Raw genomic sequence first — 16,614 nt, 5'->3', positions numbered from 1 at the left:
TGTTGAGGGCCAAGAAGAGAGCTTAGTGGTATCACCCTTCCCAGAAACTCGAACTCAATTAATTTGAGTTCAGTTCGGCTTCCACTGGCCTTTTTTTTCCCTTTACGTTTCAATAACTATTTGTTATGCTGTCTCTGAGTCCCTGGCTTTATGCTACAGGGTGTGGGGTTGAAGATATTTCAAATAGTCAAGTTCACTCCTGTCAGAGGGAACACAATCCGGTCCATATAGGCAAGGTCTACAGCAAACAGGCTGCATACATGTGAGTTTTCGGTCTTCAAGTAAGTGCTCATATTTGCAGTTCCATGGCGTTGTCCAGTTATCTTGGACGCTTCCTTGTCTTCACTAATGTTAAAATGCAAGGGGCTACATCTCAAGCTGAAAAGTCATTAGTGTGGGTGAAGCCTTAAGGCACCACTTTACAAGTGTGTGATCAAAAATACAATGAATGTGTGCATTTAAAAGATTTCTTATGGTAGAAGACATTGCCACGAATCCCCCTCAAAATATTCCTCCTCATTTCAAACACACTCAGCCCGTTGTTCCTGCTGCTTTTGGATGCAGTTCTGGAAGTCATCTTTCCTGTCTTTTCACAGCTGCCTTGGTGTCCTTAATCACTTCAAAATATTTCAGCAACTTCTGTCAGATGAAAACATGACCATGTGTCCTCACCCACTTTGTGTGCTGGATCTGCACCGTGTGGCTTCTGGCTCTTTCCCAGAGTCGAAATGACCATGGAAAGTAAACATTTTGAGTCGATTCAGGACATCAAGGCAGCCACGAGAGCACAGCTAAAGACACTCGTAAAAGAGGACTTGCAGAACTGCCTCAGGAGGTGGCGAGAATGGTAGGATAAGGATGTTCAAAGTGAAGGGGAGTATTTTGAAGGGGGTTAATAGCAGTGTGTTTTTTCCTGTAATAAATTTTAAAAATTTAAACAGTCACTTAGTTTTGATCATACAGAGCCTCTCCTGTTAGTTTCTTTTGTTTCATTAGTACATGTTTGTGATGCATAATAATTACGCTCATCGTAGGGAGTTGGCACCTATACATTTCACATCTACCCTTTTTACTTCCTCTTTCCCCCACTGACCTCCTATCTTTTCCTGTCCCCAGTTCCTCTTCCCATCTCCACAGAGACCACCTCCATGTTTCCTATCAGGTATCTTTTATTTTTTTCTTTAAATTAATTAAATTTTGTGTTTCTCATGTAAGAGAAACCATGCAATCTTTAACCTTCTAGGTCTGATATATTTCACTTAGCATTATGCTCTCAAAGTACATCCATTTTCCTATAAATGACTCAGTTGTTTCCCCTCTTTGTGGCTGAGTCTTGGCCTGCTCTACTTGAGTTCATTCAGCTTCTTCTTCTTCTGGAATAAATGGCCTCCTAGGCTAGCCTTGCCCTCATCAGTGCACATTAAACAAGGCCATGCCCGGGAGCTGGAGGCAGTCTTGGCTCAGCCTCAGCTCTTCCCTCGGTCAACAGAACCTGGTCAATGAGAAGCTAGAGATTCTCATCTGTTTGGATGACTTTCTGAACAGGAATCGCATTGCATAATCTCGTGCGTGTCTGAGTGTATGTGTGTGCTTCTGATTCCAAGGACAAAAAGCCCAAAGAACAAGAGAAGAAAGGGGATTTTCTTCACCGACCGTTTTCCAAGAAGCCAGACAAGAACGTGCCCTCACACAAGCAGCCCTCCTCGGCCTCACTCATCACGCAGATCCACAACACCAAAGCCCTGCTGAGGGACCGGAAGGCCTCCAAGTGTGGCTTCCCCGACAAAGGTGAGGCAGCCTTGGGGACCCCGGCACGCGCTCCTGTGGAGCTGTGTCTGCTGTGCACCCCTCACCGGGGAGTACTGTGTGGCCCCAGGCAAGGAAATTCCCGACCTTGGGGGAGCTGTGTTCACACACCTGAGGCAATGAGAGAGCTGTCCAGAGCAAGCAGTGGGGTATTAGCCACCTGTGCAGGGTGAATTTGAGAAGATGGGTGCATGGCATTATGGGAGGAGGTAGGGGTAGACAGGATTGCAGAGCAGGAATGGGGTTATGGCATGTGGAGGCAGATACTGGGATATATAGAAGTATGGGAGTGGAGATTGGGGTGCGTGGTCTTGTGTGCCACAGTAAGGGTAGAAGGTGTTACAGAAGAGACCCAGGTGTAGGAATCTAGGTGGGTGTGTGGGATCTGAGACTGAGACACAGTGTTCTGGAGCCAGGGACGGGTGCATGGTGTAGCAGGAGTAAACACGGAGTGCAGAAATAGAAATCAGGTTTAGGAGCAGAGAGTGACAGTGCACATAAGCGTAGATTGGGATTTGGTTTCATTGAAGTCTTGTCCAGAAGAGTAGCCTGGTAAGGCATTGAGTTGTGACTGAGTCTGGGCTCTGGGGTGGAGGTGGGGTGTTCAGAGCCAAGTTCGAATCCCAGCTGGACTGCTTGTTGTAGGCACAGAGTCTCCCTTGGTTCCCTTACTTGTAGTAGCTTTTGCCTGTTGGGACTATTGGGTGGATGAAATAACATAGGCATGGAAGTTTGTCCACATGGTTTGGAATCCAGCACATGGTAGACAGCTGATTCATGTGAGTCTCCCTGCTCTGGGATGAGCATTGAAGTAGAAAGGAGCTCACCAGGCACAGGCTTAGCACACATAGGAGAAACGCGGAGGGAGGAGACACAGGAGCCACACAACCATGAAGTAGAGGAGAAGTTCTTGTAACAGAGCACTGTTGAGTCGCATCTAATTCCTTTGATCTGAAGCAGAGGGCTGTGCCCATCTGAGGGCAGCTCAGATTTGCTGGGCACTTAGTGAGACTCCTGGGCAGTGGCCACTGGCCCCACATTGCACAAACATCCGGCCTCCCTGGTGTGGAGTATGCAGCGGACCTTGGACGGAGGAGCAAACATTGTGCACTGAGCAAATATTGGGACATTAGCGATTAGCGATTTGCTTCTTTCTGATGATGAATCTCAGGGATTGAGGAGGAGGTTTGTTTTGGTGTCTGTATTTATTTATGTAGGCAAAGAGGAGTCCCAGTGTCCTCCATGGCTCCCGAAACCACTCCCAATAGGTAGCAGCTTGCTCCTGCAGCCGGGCTTCTGTGGGACCTATGAAGTGTTATGCAGAGAAAAGAATCTAAGACAGAGCTTACTCTGCATGAATTTGGCTTTATTTCCCTCTGCTCCAAACCTGTAGGGGTCTCCCTCACTTCTGGCACAGTTTGCAAACCTGGATTCCAGTCTGTGCCAACCTGAGATGGGAACCGTGTGGCCTGGCTGGGTGCCTGAGCCATACAGATGAACTTCCCTGCTCAGAATTGGATCTGGATGCATGAAGATCAAAGTCACGAGGGAGCCTTACCAGGGAGGGGAATCCTGACACATGGTACAACCAGGATGAGCCTGGGGGAAATGAACCCATCACAGCACAGCAGACACTGTATGATCCCACTGGTATGGAGCAGTTGGATTCACAGGGGCAGAGTAGAATGGTGGCTGCCAAGAGGGGAAGGGGCAGGAGAATGGGGAGTTGGTGCTTAGTAGGCACAGAGTCTTAGATCTGCCAGATGAAAATAGCTGTGGAGATTGTGCAACAAAGTGAATATACTTAATGCTACTGAACTGTACAGTTAAGGTGATAACATTTCTGCTGTGTATTTGTACTATAATAAACTGGGTACTGAGGGGGTATGTCAGGGAAAGTCTTTCCAGTGTCAGATGACCAGGTTTGGAGGGGTTCAGTGAGTCAGGCTCTGCACTGTTCCGGAAGTTTTATAGATGTCCCATTGAGCACATGTGCCTTTCTATTCAAAACCCCTTTGGCAGGGTTTAGAATTTTAAGCCACCAAACAGAAAGCCTGTATTAAACTGAGACCTCCTCCTGCACCCTTCATCCTAGGGTCACCCTATGTGGGGTGACCAGATGCTACAGACGTCTCCTCTCTGCTGTAGCTAAGCCATTTCTTTCTCACCTCCTGCCGTCCAAGGGTCACCGACTCAGTCAAGTGTTGGTCCGCACTGGCAAGAGAAGGGCCCTGTGCACTGTCTCTGTGGTTGTCATCCTGATTTTGTTTGTTTTCTTGATGTGCAGATTCCTTCGGCTGCCGCAGTATTTTCCGCAAGACCTCTGATTCCAATTGTGTGGCCTCTTCTTCCATGGAATTCATCCCTGTCCCACCTCCCAGGACCCCCAGGACCCTAAAGAAACTGGACTCCCATCAGCAAGGGCCTGGGAGCATCAGCATCCCCCCCCGGGAAGACCCCCTGATGCTAGACATGGTGCGCTCCTTCGAGTCTGTCGACCGCGATGACCACATAGAACTCCTGTCGCCATCCCATCGCTATAGGATCCTGAACTCACCAGTGAGCTTGGCTCGAAGGAATTCCAACGAGAGGACACTGTCCCCAGGGCTGCTGTCTGGAAGCACAGCACCTCTCCAAACTCCTTTGCACCCCACTCTGGTCTCTTTTGCTTACGAGGATAAGAACAGCCCCCCAAAAGAGGAGGGGGTGTGTTCTCCACCTCCACTTCCCAGCAATGGCCCCACACAGCCTCTGGGGAGCCCCAACTGTGTGAAGAGCCGGGGCAGGTTCCCCATGATGGGCATCGGACAGATGCTTCGGAAGCGCCACCAGAGCCTGCAGCCCCCGGTGGAGAGGCCCCCGGAGGCCAGCATGCCCCCGCTGCAGCCCACAGCCCCCAGCAGCCTCACCTTTGACCTGGCTGATGGGGTCAAGGGCCAGTGTTAACCTGGACTGGCGAGATTCTGGGTCTCTAAGGAAAGCAACAGAACAGAGCTCCACACATCTGTCAGGGTGTGAACAAAGACCTCTTCTATACCTGTTGTGCAACCTCCCAACCATGGGTCAGCCCAAATCCACACACCCAAAGCCTGCACAACCCAACCTCACCTGGGGACTCCTGAGACGCTGGAAATCCCCAGGAGTCCTGGCTACTGGGGCGGTCGATTCCAGCCTCAGACTGTCCTTCCTCCCACCCACTCACCAAGCCCTCTTCTGTCTCCCACTGCTGGGCTCGAGGCTGAAAACCAGGCATCCGACAAGACTGATCCCGACCCTTACAGCTCTTTCTTCACTCTGTGCTGCCTGTGTGCTGCTCAGGGACCGCTCTCTGCTCAGCAGTTGGTCCCAGCCTCAGAGAGACCCGCAGCATCCAAGGTCTGTTCATCGAGGCCTTATAGCTGATTCCTTTGGAGTGAAGCGGCCTTTCTCTTGGTAACTAACAGCGAATCTCTGCAGCTGGGTGTTAGCGGTGTCCCAGCGCACTGGGCCCCAGGAACCCAAGGAACATGGAGCAGATCCTCGGGCTAAAGATGGAACAGTCTGGACCCTGATGGAAGAAAACAGCTGAAGGAAACTCCCTCCCAAGCAAGACTTTGGTGGCGATGGTGGAGGGGACTTACCGATGCCTGGACTTGTCCAAAGAAATTTTTTTCTTTATGGGATGTCATTAAATTGAAATAGGGCTGGGGATGTAGCTCAGTGGTGCCACACCTCCCTGGCAAGCACAAGGTCTTGAGTTTGATTCCCAGTACTGGAAAAAGGAAAAAAAAATTGAAATAGCATGAGTTTTAGAAATCTGGGTGGAGAGATGAAAAGCAGTCTGACCAAACTCATGTTTGCAGTCGAGGAGGCAGCACAGAGGGCAGAAAAACTGGCTCAGGTGGTTTTTAAGGGCATTGGACCACAGTGGCCTGTAGGAGGGGCAAGAGCCCGGCTGGCCTGTGTTCATTCTGTTGCACCAACAGAGCCAAGATCCTTCCCTGTAAGAAGGCATGGGACGTAGCTGGTTCTTTACAGAGAGAAAGAGCGCTGCGGCAGGATTCGGGTGGCAAGAGGGCAACATTCCTCCGTGCCGTGTGGCGTTCACTCTGCCCAGGAAACAAGTGAGACCAAGATCTCAGCTCGTGCTGTGAGCTGGGAACAGGCTCGCTGGGCAGGGCGCGTGTTCACATACAGGACGCTTCCTTCCTCTAGGAAAGCAGCACCCCCCAAACAGGGTTTCAGTCCATGCCGTGTTTTCGCACCTTTTACCAAGGATTGAACCAAAGATGTGTCTCCGCTTTGTGACTGTGCTATCCCCGTGTGTGCGTTTTGTACACCCTGCTGTTGTCTGACTGCATCCAGCTGGAGCCTGATAGGGGCTTTCTCTGCAGAGGGCCTGGGCCCTGGCCTTTGGCAGGAGACACTCGGTCATGGGCAGAATTGCAAGAAGGGGAAAAATTGGTGCACTTTGGAATCAATGGACTGAGATGGCACAGGTTGGGTAGCAGTTAGTTTAGGAGATGGGCTGTGGAATGGCCTGGAATCTTTAAATAATTTTCACTTTTTTTTTTTTTTTTTGTGGTACTAGAGACTGAACCCAGGGCTAGGCAAGTACTCAAGTGCCGAGCTACATCATCAGCCCTTTTTATTTTTTTATTTTGAGATAAGATGTCACTAAGTTGCCCGGCCTGCCTTTGAATTTAACATTCTTTTGCCCCAGCATCCCAAGTAGATGGGATAATGAGCATGCGCACCGTTCCTGGCAGGAATTTTCAACTCTTGACTATGCAGTGTAGATGTGACCAGAGACTACCACTGTGGCCACTCCAGGGGTCACCTCAGTCCATTGATCCCAAGGTGGGCCACGTCCCTTGAGAATGGCACAACAGCCTTCATTGCCCCAGCAGCGAGCCCTTTGCAGCGGAGACTTCCTTGGGCCCCTCCCAGCTCTGATTCGGCAAGGAGAAACCAGATCTCGAGCTAACTGTGGAAGTCACCTAGCTGTGTTGGCTGAACCTGGGGCTGCTCAATCCCTCGGATGAGATCACCCCAGCTCTAATGGAGCTTTTTAAGCAGAGAAAAAAGAATCATCCAAAAGACCCTCTCTCCTTTTGACATGAAATGCTTGATTTTCAATGGGTGGAGAATCCTTTTGTCAAGATGGCTTCCACCTACAACGCCCCGCTGAGCAGGCTGGGAAAACAAGTACCAGTGCACCGTGAACTTTCTGTCGACCCTCATGTCTCTTTTCCTGCATTTTACTTTCCTGCCAACCTGTGTTTCCCCATTGTTAGCTTGTGGAGAACATGTTGATTGTTCTTCGAGAGCTGCTGCAGATGTGGTACCACCAGCCGCCAGGTTGCCATTGGCAACGTGGACTCCGGGCTCAGGCTTACTCTGAATCAGTGAGAGGAGAGGGCTTTGAGGAAAGGGAATAAGCTGTATTTTTGGTGTGTGTGAGCACCAAAGAAATCTATGAAACTGAGTGAAAGAAGAAATGTTCAATTCTGTATTATTTTATTATATTTATATGGAAAACTTGACTACCCCTTTGGTAAGTATGGAGTGTGTTGTCCCTTTGACTCATGACTGTCCCTTGATTTGCCTCTGCCTGTGATTTCAGTCAGCCTGTAGCTACTGACGGAAATGACCCACCTGCCGCGAGGGCGAAGTCCAGGGGGAAAAGTCCGTTTTAATTGTATGATTTGGTCATAAATAAGGACTATATTTATGTCACCATTATTAAATATATGTACTTTTATAATGACTGTGAAATATACTTTTTCCTCACTATGACTGCTTCTTTATTTGCTGATAATACGTAGTAAAGAGTACAGTCAATTGCCTAAGTTCTTGGCCCGTGACTAATTAGATCTAAGTGGGAATTGAGCTGAGGGGTGTTTGGGAGTATATTCTACTCCGGCATCCCTGCTGTATTTCACCTGCAGCAGGTCTGTCTGCACAGGACTATCGGACATACTGCACGTGGCAGTTCAAGATGAGTCAGCACTTTTTAGTTTGAAGGGCTCAGATTTCCCATGGTGCCTCTGAAATGTCTCGTGAAGAATGCTAAACATTGCTTCTGGGTATTGTCCTTGTCTTAGCCCCAGATGAGGGATGATGGGGTAAGATTGTGGAGGTGTGGGGGTTAGATTCGATGTTTGGATCAGTTATCACTTCATGACCTGTTCCCACAGTGTTTTTCATATGTGCTACCTTGCTTCAACCCTGTGTCCCCTTTCAGACTAGGGAATGAAGGCTTAGAGGGTGGCGTGGCTAGAAAGTAGAAGGACTCTATTTTCTCACTACCCAAAGCTCTCTCCCAAGTTTGATTGGTGAGATAAAAGAGCAAGTGTCGAGTTTTGATGCTTTCTTGTAAGAAGCACGACATTTTTGAGGAGACAGAAACTTAGTCCCAAGCCTGGCCTTTTTGATGAAGAGAAACCTGGGGCTCCTGGTAGTTTAAGGACACCTGAGTCCTGCATGAGCTGGCACTGGAGCCAGTGTCCTTAAGGTCACAGAGAAATCAGAGTGTGGCCACTGTGGTCAGAGGAAAAAGCTAACAGCAGTTCAAGCTGTCATGGCAACAGGTATTTTTGAGGTTCCTACAAGGAACCAGTCTTTGCATTTTTAAGTTAGTCTCAAAATTATGTGACTTCTTGAAATTTTGCACAATTTTGTGTATAACTTTCCCGACTCTGCCGATGCTTGAACATCACACTCTTTCCAGCACCCATCACTAAATATGGAAGCTGGAGATAGACAGTGTTCTTTTTGGACTCTCATCCTCGATAGATCTTCCAAGCAAGCAACAACCCTTGGATAGCCTTATTATCTACTTACCTATCAAAAGGCATTGGATTTTACTAGATGAAATCACTTAAACTGTTTGCATGTAGCTGTATCATAAAGTGAGAAAATTTCAGAAAGAATGCAAGACTGTTATATTTTGAGGGGAGGTCTGGAAGCCTCTTGGTTATTGTATTTGTTTTCTTTGTAGGATCTTCCATGTGCCACAGGCACAGTGAGAATAACGGAGAGCAATACTGGGAGCTGGTTCAATTTAATGTCATCACTTTTCAATGAAAGGAGCGTGTTTCCTGAGTAGTAAATGAGTGTATTATTTGTGGGAGGGTTTTTTTTAAGGGAGCTTTTCAGACATCTGGTTCCAAAGACAAAGGGGGTACAGATTTGTCCTTCTCTGTAGATGTGCTTTCACAGCATACGGTGAGGTCTAGGACTTGCTGTCTGTGAGCACACAGAAATGGGGGATGGGAAGGGTGGGTAGTGGACTTGGACCGAGAAGATAGAAGCATCTCAGGCTTGGCAGCCCCCTCCCACAGATATGCATGCCTGAGCTGGTGTGCAGATAATGAGGCATTTTGGGCAGCCACATCCAGGAACTTAAAATGGCTGGATGTGGAGAGGACAAGGCCAGGGAACTATTATTCACAGGTAAAAAATTAAATGGCTCTGACTTAAGGGCCCAAGTTACTTGTATTCCCTTCTCAGAAGATGGCCCGAAACTATTTGGGAACCAAAGGCTTTGACTTTTTAAGTTTTGTATCATAAAAAAAAAAATGTATACTTTCTAGACCCGTTACCATAGCCACCTGGAAAAGGGCTATTGCAGTCCTGTCTAGGGAACAAGACTTCTCCAAAGTTGGGCAGCACATTCATGGCAGGTCTAAGCCATGACCCCTTCATCGGCAGCCAGTGTGTTAGATCAGACTTTGCTTTCACAACACATTCAACAAATTGTGACCTTGCTGATAAAGATCTGTTTCCTACACAAGGTTTCCTGAGGCTCAGTAACTCCAAAACAGTTCTTTGTGTGGTAACTCAGGGACCCAGGATGCTTCTGGCTTCTAGCTCCATCAATTTAACGTGAAGCTTCTCTGGCTGCTACTGCCAAATGTGGTGAGCAGGAGAGTCTTCCACCAGCTTTGAGTGCTCTTTGAAGAGGATATTGCGTCCTCTCACAGCCCATTGGCTCAAATAAGTCCTGTGGCCTTGCCTGAGGGCACAAAGCTGGGAAATGTGGGGAGCGGATGACGTTGTGGGGTGTAGTAAATATTTCTGCTACTTTGGGAAAGGTCCAGGTGCCTACCACTTAAAGATCCCCTAAAATAGGACTGGCCTTGCCTCACCATAGCACAATCATAACACTTCTTTGTGCCTTAGGGTTACTTTTTCTATGTAAAAACATTAGAATTGGTAAACTTTAATATCTTATTAACTTAAGGGAGCATTTGGGGCTGAGTTATGTCCTCCCCAAATTCCTATGTTGAAGCCATAGCCCCCAGTACCTGAGAATGTGACTATATTTGAAGACAGGACGTTTAAAGACACAAGGTAAAATGAGGCCATTAGAGTGGAACCTAATCTAATCTGGCCAGTGTGCATATCGAAGAGACAACAGGACACCAGAGAGAGGAGAGGCCGTTCAAGGACACAGTGAGAAAGCAGCTGTCTGCCAGCTCAGGGTGGAGGCCTCAGGAGGAAGCATCTCTGCTGGCCCCTTAATCTCGGACTTTTAGACTCCAGAACTGTGAAGAGATACATTTCTGTTATCTAAGCCACCTAGCAAGTCATGGCAGCCCTAGCAGACCAACAAGGAGGGAAGACCAAATAATAATATTTATACAGCCTACAAGTCTTACAAATTTTGTTCCATCTACTGAATTCATTACACCCTTTCTTGCAACTAAACTGCACCCAGAAACTTCTCTGTTTAGGCAGTGAAACTCCACTTTTTCTGTGACATTCTCTGCATGCTAAACTCTGTGTGCCAATTATTTTCAAGAATATTTCCTCCTTTAATCCTAAAACCTATAATCTTTTCCTGCAAAGGACAGCTAGCAAATATTTGAAGTTTAGAGGACTGCCGTGCAGTCTGTTGCATATTCTAGTTTTATTGTGTTTTTCTTTTTGGTTTAGTTTTTGCTTTTGTTATGTAACTGTTTTGAACTGTGAAATCCATTTTTATCCGGGGGCCATATGAAAACAGGCCTCAGAAGACTTCAGCCCTCAGGCCGTGGTTTGTTACCTACCCCCTGGTTTAATCTTTACCAGAACCCTGTGGGGCGTTGTATTTTCTCGGTTTTACGGATAACCTTCGTGGGCTTTACCCAGGTCTCGAGACCTCTGTTGTCACACAGCACAAATGCTCCTTTCAGGAATTCGCTGGGGAGCTTTTATACTAGCTGAGCTAGTGGGGCTCTCTGGACTCTTGGGAAGGTCTGTGGATCATGGCAATGAGCTGGGTAAGAGTTTGGCAAATTATTCAACCCAAGGGGAAGCACAGATGGGGAGAAAGAGCCAGGCCTTTTTCTTTGTCATTCCTTGCATTGCTTTCAGTGTTAGTCTGTGTTTCATTGCTATAATGAAATAACCAAAGCTTGGAAAAACTTATAAGGAAAACACATTTATTTAGCTCAGGGTTCTAGTCCAAGATCAAGGTGGCCTTCTTGCTGGCAGAACCTTAAGGTAGCACAGGACATCACATAGTAACGGACAGGGGGCATATGTATTTGTCTACATCTGGCCTCTCTTTTCCTGTCTAGCCACAGTTTTCAAGCATGAGGCTCCATCCTGATGACCTTGTCTAATCCTAATCACCTCCCAAAATTTCTACTTCTAAACACTACAGTTGAATTATGTTTCCACCCTCTTAATATACCTCATAGTATATCAATACATATATATAGTATATCAATTGATATACATGGTGTATCAATTAAATATCAATACACTCACCCTTGGGGACACTCGAGCTACATTCGAACCATGGCAGCAAATTTCCAGGATTGGTGGTTGTCACAATCACACTGAAGCTTAGAGAGCGTTCTGGTCACGAGTCTGCGTCTGCTGCTTTGTTCCGACCCTCAGATCCGTTCTTGCCCCATCTGTGCAGAATGGAGCGTGGTCCTGGGCCTCAAGTTGTTTTCCATTTCAAGCCATTTTCTATTTCTCTTTTTTGAAGGGCTTCTCAAAAATGGGCTGTTGTTTGCAAAGTCTCAGGGAACAAGTCTAAATGTAGAGCAAATGCGAAGCTGAATGATGCTTGTAGATGAATCGTGACCATTACTCACAGTTGGATGACGTGGAGCCACAGGCTGGACAAGCATCCGTGACACTGAAAGATGGATTGTGCCATCTGAGTCAGAGTTCCAAATAGCCCATTCAGTGTCCTTCATACCCACAGCCACTTCAATTACATGAGGCAGTTCAGAGCATTCAGAGCCATACTGGAGGACTGCAAGGACCTTGGAATTTACCCACCTCTCGGCCTGGATCCCTAGGAGTTTGAAGCAGTCACCGAGAAATATATGGATTTTCAGGATGAGCACAATTCAGCCTTTTGGGGCCATGGTTTTCATAACTCAATGCTAATTTAAGAACAAAACATTTTGCTTAAAATTAATGTACCACTCATGCAGATGCAAAATCATTGTGAATTTTGTGAGTATATGTTCTCTCTGCTTAGGACATTTCAGGAAATAATTTTAAGAAGCAAAGGTGAGGTTCAGCCTCTCCTTTATAAATGATGCATTTGAGGCTAATAATGGAGAAATGAAAAAAGGAAAGAAAAAAAATAATAATGGAGAAATGATGCTGATCTGGTCAGCTATTTGTTGCTGAGACTTAATACCCGACATACTCAAAGGAAGAAAGTTTTACTTTGGCTCACACTTTCAGAAGGTTCAGTCCATGGTTGGCTGCCTTCAAAGCAGAAACATCATGGCAGAAGGGCATGGCAGAGGAAACCTGTTCAACTCATGGCAGCCATGAAGCATAAAGGGAGCAAGACAGTCAGAAAGGAGCCAGGGACAATATATAACCTTCAAAGGCAGGCCCCATGTGATTTGCCTCTTTCAACTAGTTCCCACTTTCCAGGAAGCTCAGTGAGCTCTGAACTCATCGATGGATTAATCCACTTGATGAAGTTAGAGCCCTCATGATTCATTCAGTTCCTCAAACACAATCAACCAAAGCAGCCAAGCCTTCCACATAATGAGGTTGGAGGTACATTTTGGATCTCAACCACAAAAGGTGGACTGAAGGGCTCATAGCTTGTTGGTAGCAACATCTGCCTCCAAGTTGAGTTATTTCACTAGCCCAGAAGAGCCTAGAATTAAAGGAGGCTCTGGGGATGCTTTGGGATGCCACAATATCTCAAGTCTACACACTCTTATTTGCGAAATGTTGTGCCTTAAAGAGAGTAGACATGGTGATGACCATAATAGAAAGAGAAAAATTGTTTTGTAAGGAGTGTTTGAAAGAGGGGTGTGCAAGTGTGCTCTCTCCACCTTCACAAGCCTGATTTGTCTTTCTCTCCTCTAAGTAGTCCCTTACCGCAGCTCTGAGTACACTGTCTCCCAGAGTCCTGGGACACTGTCTTACTCATCTTTGTATCTAGAGTGATTCAAACATTTACATGGATGGACGGATGGATGGATGGGTGGGTGGTAAGTGGATAAGGATGAATGAATGAATGAATGAATAAATGAGTGGGTGAGAGGATGTTTCAGTAGATGAATGAGTGGGTGGATGTGTTGATGGGTGAATGAATTGGTGAAAAATAGAGTTGAGAATAAATGTTAAGGTGAGTTACGTGACTTAGATTAGTAGATTTTTGGAGGGGATTAAAGGGAAAGAAGAATGAAAATTCCCCTAATACAGGAGTTTATGTGCCAGAAAAGAGGGCAGAGGGAGTGGGAGGGAGGGATGGAGGGAGAGAAGGAGGGACAGAGAAAGAGAGAGAACATGAAAAGTAAGCACTGGGGCTCTGACTTTTGGTGCTAACATCTTTTACAGAAGACATCAATGTTTCTACATTAGATCCTGGGAGCAAGGAATTATGGACCTCAGTTATGTGGTGGAGCCATCGTCTCCAGTTAGCAAACATATGTTCATTTGATTCTTTTCCTTTGGTGACTTTATAGAGATTTGGCAAGAAAATGAGGTGACTATTAAATAAGCAGGGGCTAGTACCTCATCACTCTCTCCACCCATACAGTTGCTTATTATGCCAGTATACTGAAGCCTCTTCAGTAAAGTAAAGGTGAATACTGACTCTGAAATAGTGTATTATCCTTTCTGGGTGCAGTGGCACATACTTGTAATCCTTACTACTCAGGAAGCTGAAGCAGGAAGATTGCAAATTTGAGGCTAGTCTGGGTAATTTAGAGAGACTCCTCAAAAAGGGCTGGATGTGTAGTTCAGTGGTAAAGTCCTTCTGGGTTCCATCAGTGTTGGGGAAGAGAGCGAGAGAGATTGAAAAAATAGGGTGTTATCCTCCCCTTCGGGTCTTGTTCCCAAGCTTCCAGCTGCACTGTGCACAAAGTATGGAACAGCCACAATCAGTTAGATGAGGTGTTTTGGAAGCAGGAGTGTAACTAATCAAGATGGCACCAACACAGCTCTGTCTCACCCCAGTGGAGCTCATAGCTTCCTCACCATTATAGTCTAAATTGTGTCCTTCTAAATTTACACTGAAACTTCAGCTTGGTTCTTCAGAATGTGACTATAGTTAGAGGGAGGGACTTTATAGAGGTGATTGAGTTAAAATAGACCATTAAGGTGGGCTCTAATCTAGTCTGAAGGGTGTTCTTATAAAATGAAAATACTTGAGTGTACAGAGGGACACACCAGGGATTCAAGAACACAGAGAAAAGACCGTATGTGGCCCCAGTGAGACAGTAGCCGTTTGCCAGTCAAGGAGAAAGGACTCCAACCCAACCAGCCAATGCCTTGATCTGGGATTCTAGTCTCCAGAACTTGGAGAAAACAGATTTGTTGTGTAAGCCACTCAGTCTGATATTTTATTATGGAAGCTCCAGCAAATCAAATACACCCATAGAGCCCAGGTATGGAAATAGTGAAGCCCATCCAATGAGAATAGACAAGTGGTGCATTCAGAGCTGGCTGCAGCAGGGAGTCAGCCACAGTCGATTGCACTTGGCAGAGACACAAAGGCTGGCAAAGGAGCAGGAAAGCTTTGTAGTGGGAAAGAGAAGGCTTTGGGTGAGCTCTGAGTGGAGGCTGTTGGCATGAGAGAGCTGGAGGCAGCTGAACTAGAAGTAGGAAGCATCATGTGAGAAGTTTGGGAATCTTATCAGGCTTTCTTCTGGTTGGTTCTGGATTGGAAGTGGGAACAACACTTAGAGAAGTCAGTGCCGGCTTGATGGTCTGGTGACCTCCTGACATAGACTTTCACAAATGAACCAGAGAGACCAGTGGGACGACTGGGGTGGGAGCGTAATTGTGGGAATGCTGGGCTGGGCATTTATGAAATCTTGATGTGAACTGTGATTCTCCCCAAGGACAGAGATCATCAACATCTTTTTGATCCCCAAACTATGTCTCCAGAATAGTGTCAGGCATGTTTACCACATTCCAGAGAAAGTTCACATCCAATGTAGCATGTCTCACCTCAAGCCCTCACTCCTTAAGACCAGATCCTCCTGTTTTCTCTCTCAGGCTGAAGGGTAGAGATTCTACACCAAAACAACCCTGAAACAAAAAATGGGACTTCGTTCATTCCCTTGAGACATTATTTAGTGTTATGAGTATTTTTCAAAATGCATTTGTGGAATTCTGCTTTGCCCTTGGAATTTGCTGTAGATCCGATCTTGTCTGTCACTCAAAGGCCCGTGTTTTGAAAGCTTGATCCCTAGCCTTTGGCTCTATTGAGAGGTGATGGAAACTTTAAGAGGCGGGGTCGAGTGGGAGGTTTTAGGTCATTGGGGGCGTGTCCTTGAAGGGATTTGTGGACTCCAGTCCCTCTCTTAGCCTCCTGGTTATAAGAAGTCTTTGGTCAGCCACACACTCCCATCATGATGCACCTCCACAGCTCAAAGCAATGGGGCCCATCAGTCGTGGACCGGAACTGCTAATGCTGTGACCCAAAATAATCCTTTTCCCTTTATAGATTATCTCAAGTATTTGTTACAGTAATGGGAAGCTAACTAACACAAAATTCATCTTATTGTATTAAACAAAAATGAACTTCTTATTGTAGAGTAATTTTACATTTATAAAAAGTTGCAAAGTCAATACAGAGGTTCTCACACACTTCTCACTCAGTTTTCCCATTGTTAACATCACATACAACCATAGTGCATTGGCTAAAACCAAGAAACTAACATTGGGACGTTCCTATGAATGAAACTTTAGACTGTACTTTGATGTCACCAGTTTTCCCATTACTGTCTTCTTTCTGACCCAATATCCAACCCAGAGTACGCCATTGCAGTTAGTTCTCATGGCTGCCCATCTTTTGTGGTCTGAAACAGTTGGTCAGTCTTGTGTCACTCATGATCTTGAGAGTCTTAAGGAGAAGTGGATGTTGTCCTGTTGAATGTCCCCCAGTCTAGGATCGCCTGTTGTTTCCATCATGGTCATACTGGAGTTGTTTGTTTTATAAAGAAATCCACAGAGGCAAAGTGCCCTTCTCACCGTGTCAGCTGTAGGATATCACTTAGGATGGGAGCTCTTATCCCCTGGGTAATTTAAGGTAAACTTTGCCAACTCTCTCCATTTTGGAAAGCTCTTATTTTTCCCTTCTTCTACTCTACTCTTTGGAAGTAAGTCATTAAATCTAGCTCACTCTCAAAAGTGGTGGAGAGGGATGGCTCTTTCTAGGGAAGGGGTGACTACATGTATTATGTGAAATTATTTTTTAAGGAAATGTGTCTGCCCCCCCCCTAAAATTTGCATAACCACTTATTTGTATCAACTTGGACTCATGGGTATTTATTTATACTTACAGTTATAATCCTATACTGCTTTATTTATTTTGAAGCTCAAATTGTTCTAGCT

General features: G+C 46.1%; 1 protein-coding gene across 2 annotated transcripts in view; it reads left to right on the top strand.

The window, feature by feature from the left end:
• The window catches only part of Hunk (hormonally up-regulated Neu-associated kinase), a 112,407-nt gene extending 104,826 nt beyond the window's left edge, over positions 1-7,581 (top strand). For both annotated transcript variants that reach the window (XM_004842280.3, XM_087213164.1), the window contains exons 10-11: positions 1,605-1,788; positions 4,094-7,581. In XM_004842280.3, coding sequence (XP_004842337.2) covers positions 1,605-1,788; positions 4,094-4,752 — 843 coding nt within the window. In that variant the 3' untranslated portion in view covers positions 4,753-7,581. The remainder of the gene's footprint in view (positions 1-1,604; positions 1,789-4,093) is intronic.
• Positions 7,582-16,614: the final 9,033 nt, after the last annotated feature.

The sequence above is a fragment of the Heterocephalus glaber genome, unplaced genomic scaffold (genome assembly GCF_053883595.1).
Source record: "Heterocephalus glaber isolate CG9 unplaced genomic scaffold, H.glaber_assembly_v1.0 deba00000122, whole genome shotgun sequence".
NCBI lineage: Eukaryota > Metazoa > Chordata > Mammalia > Rodentia > Bathyergidae > Heterocephalus > Heterocephalus glaber.
The sequence above is the reverse complement of the archived record's forward strand: the minus strand, read 5'-3'. Positions and strand labels throughout refer to the sequence as shown.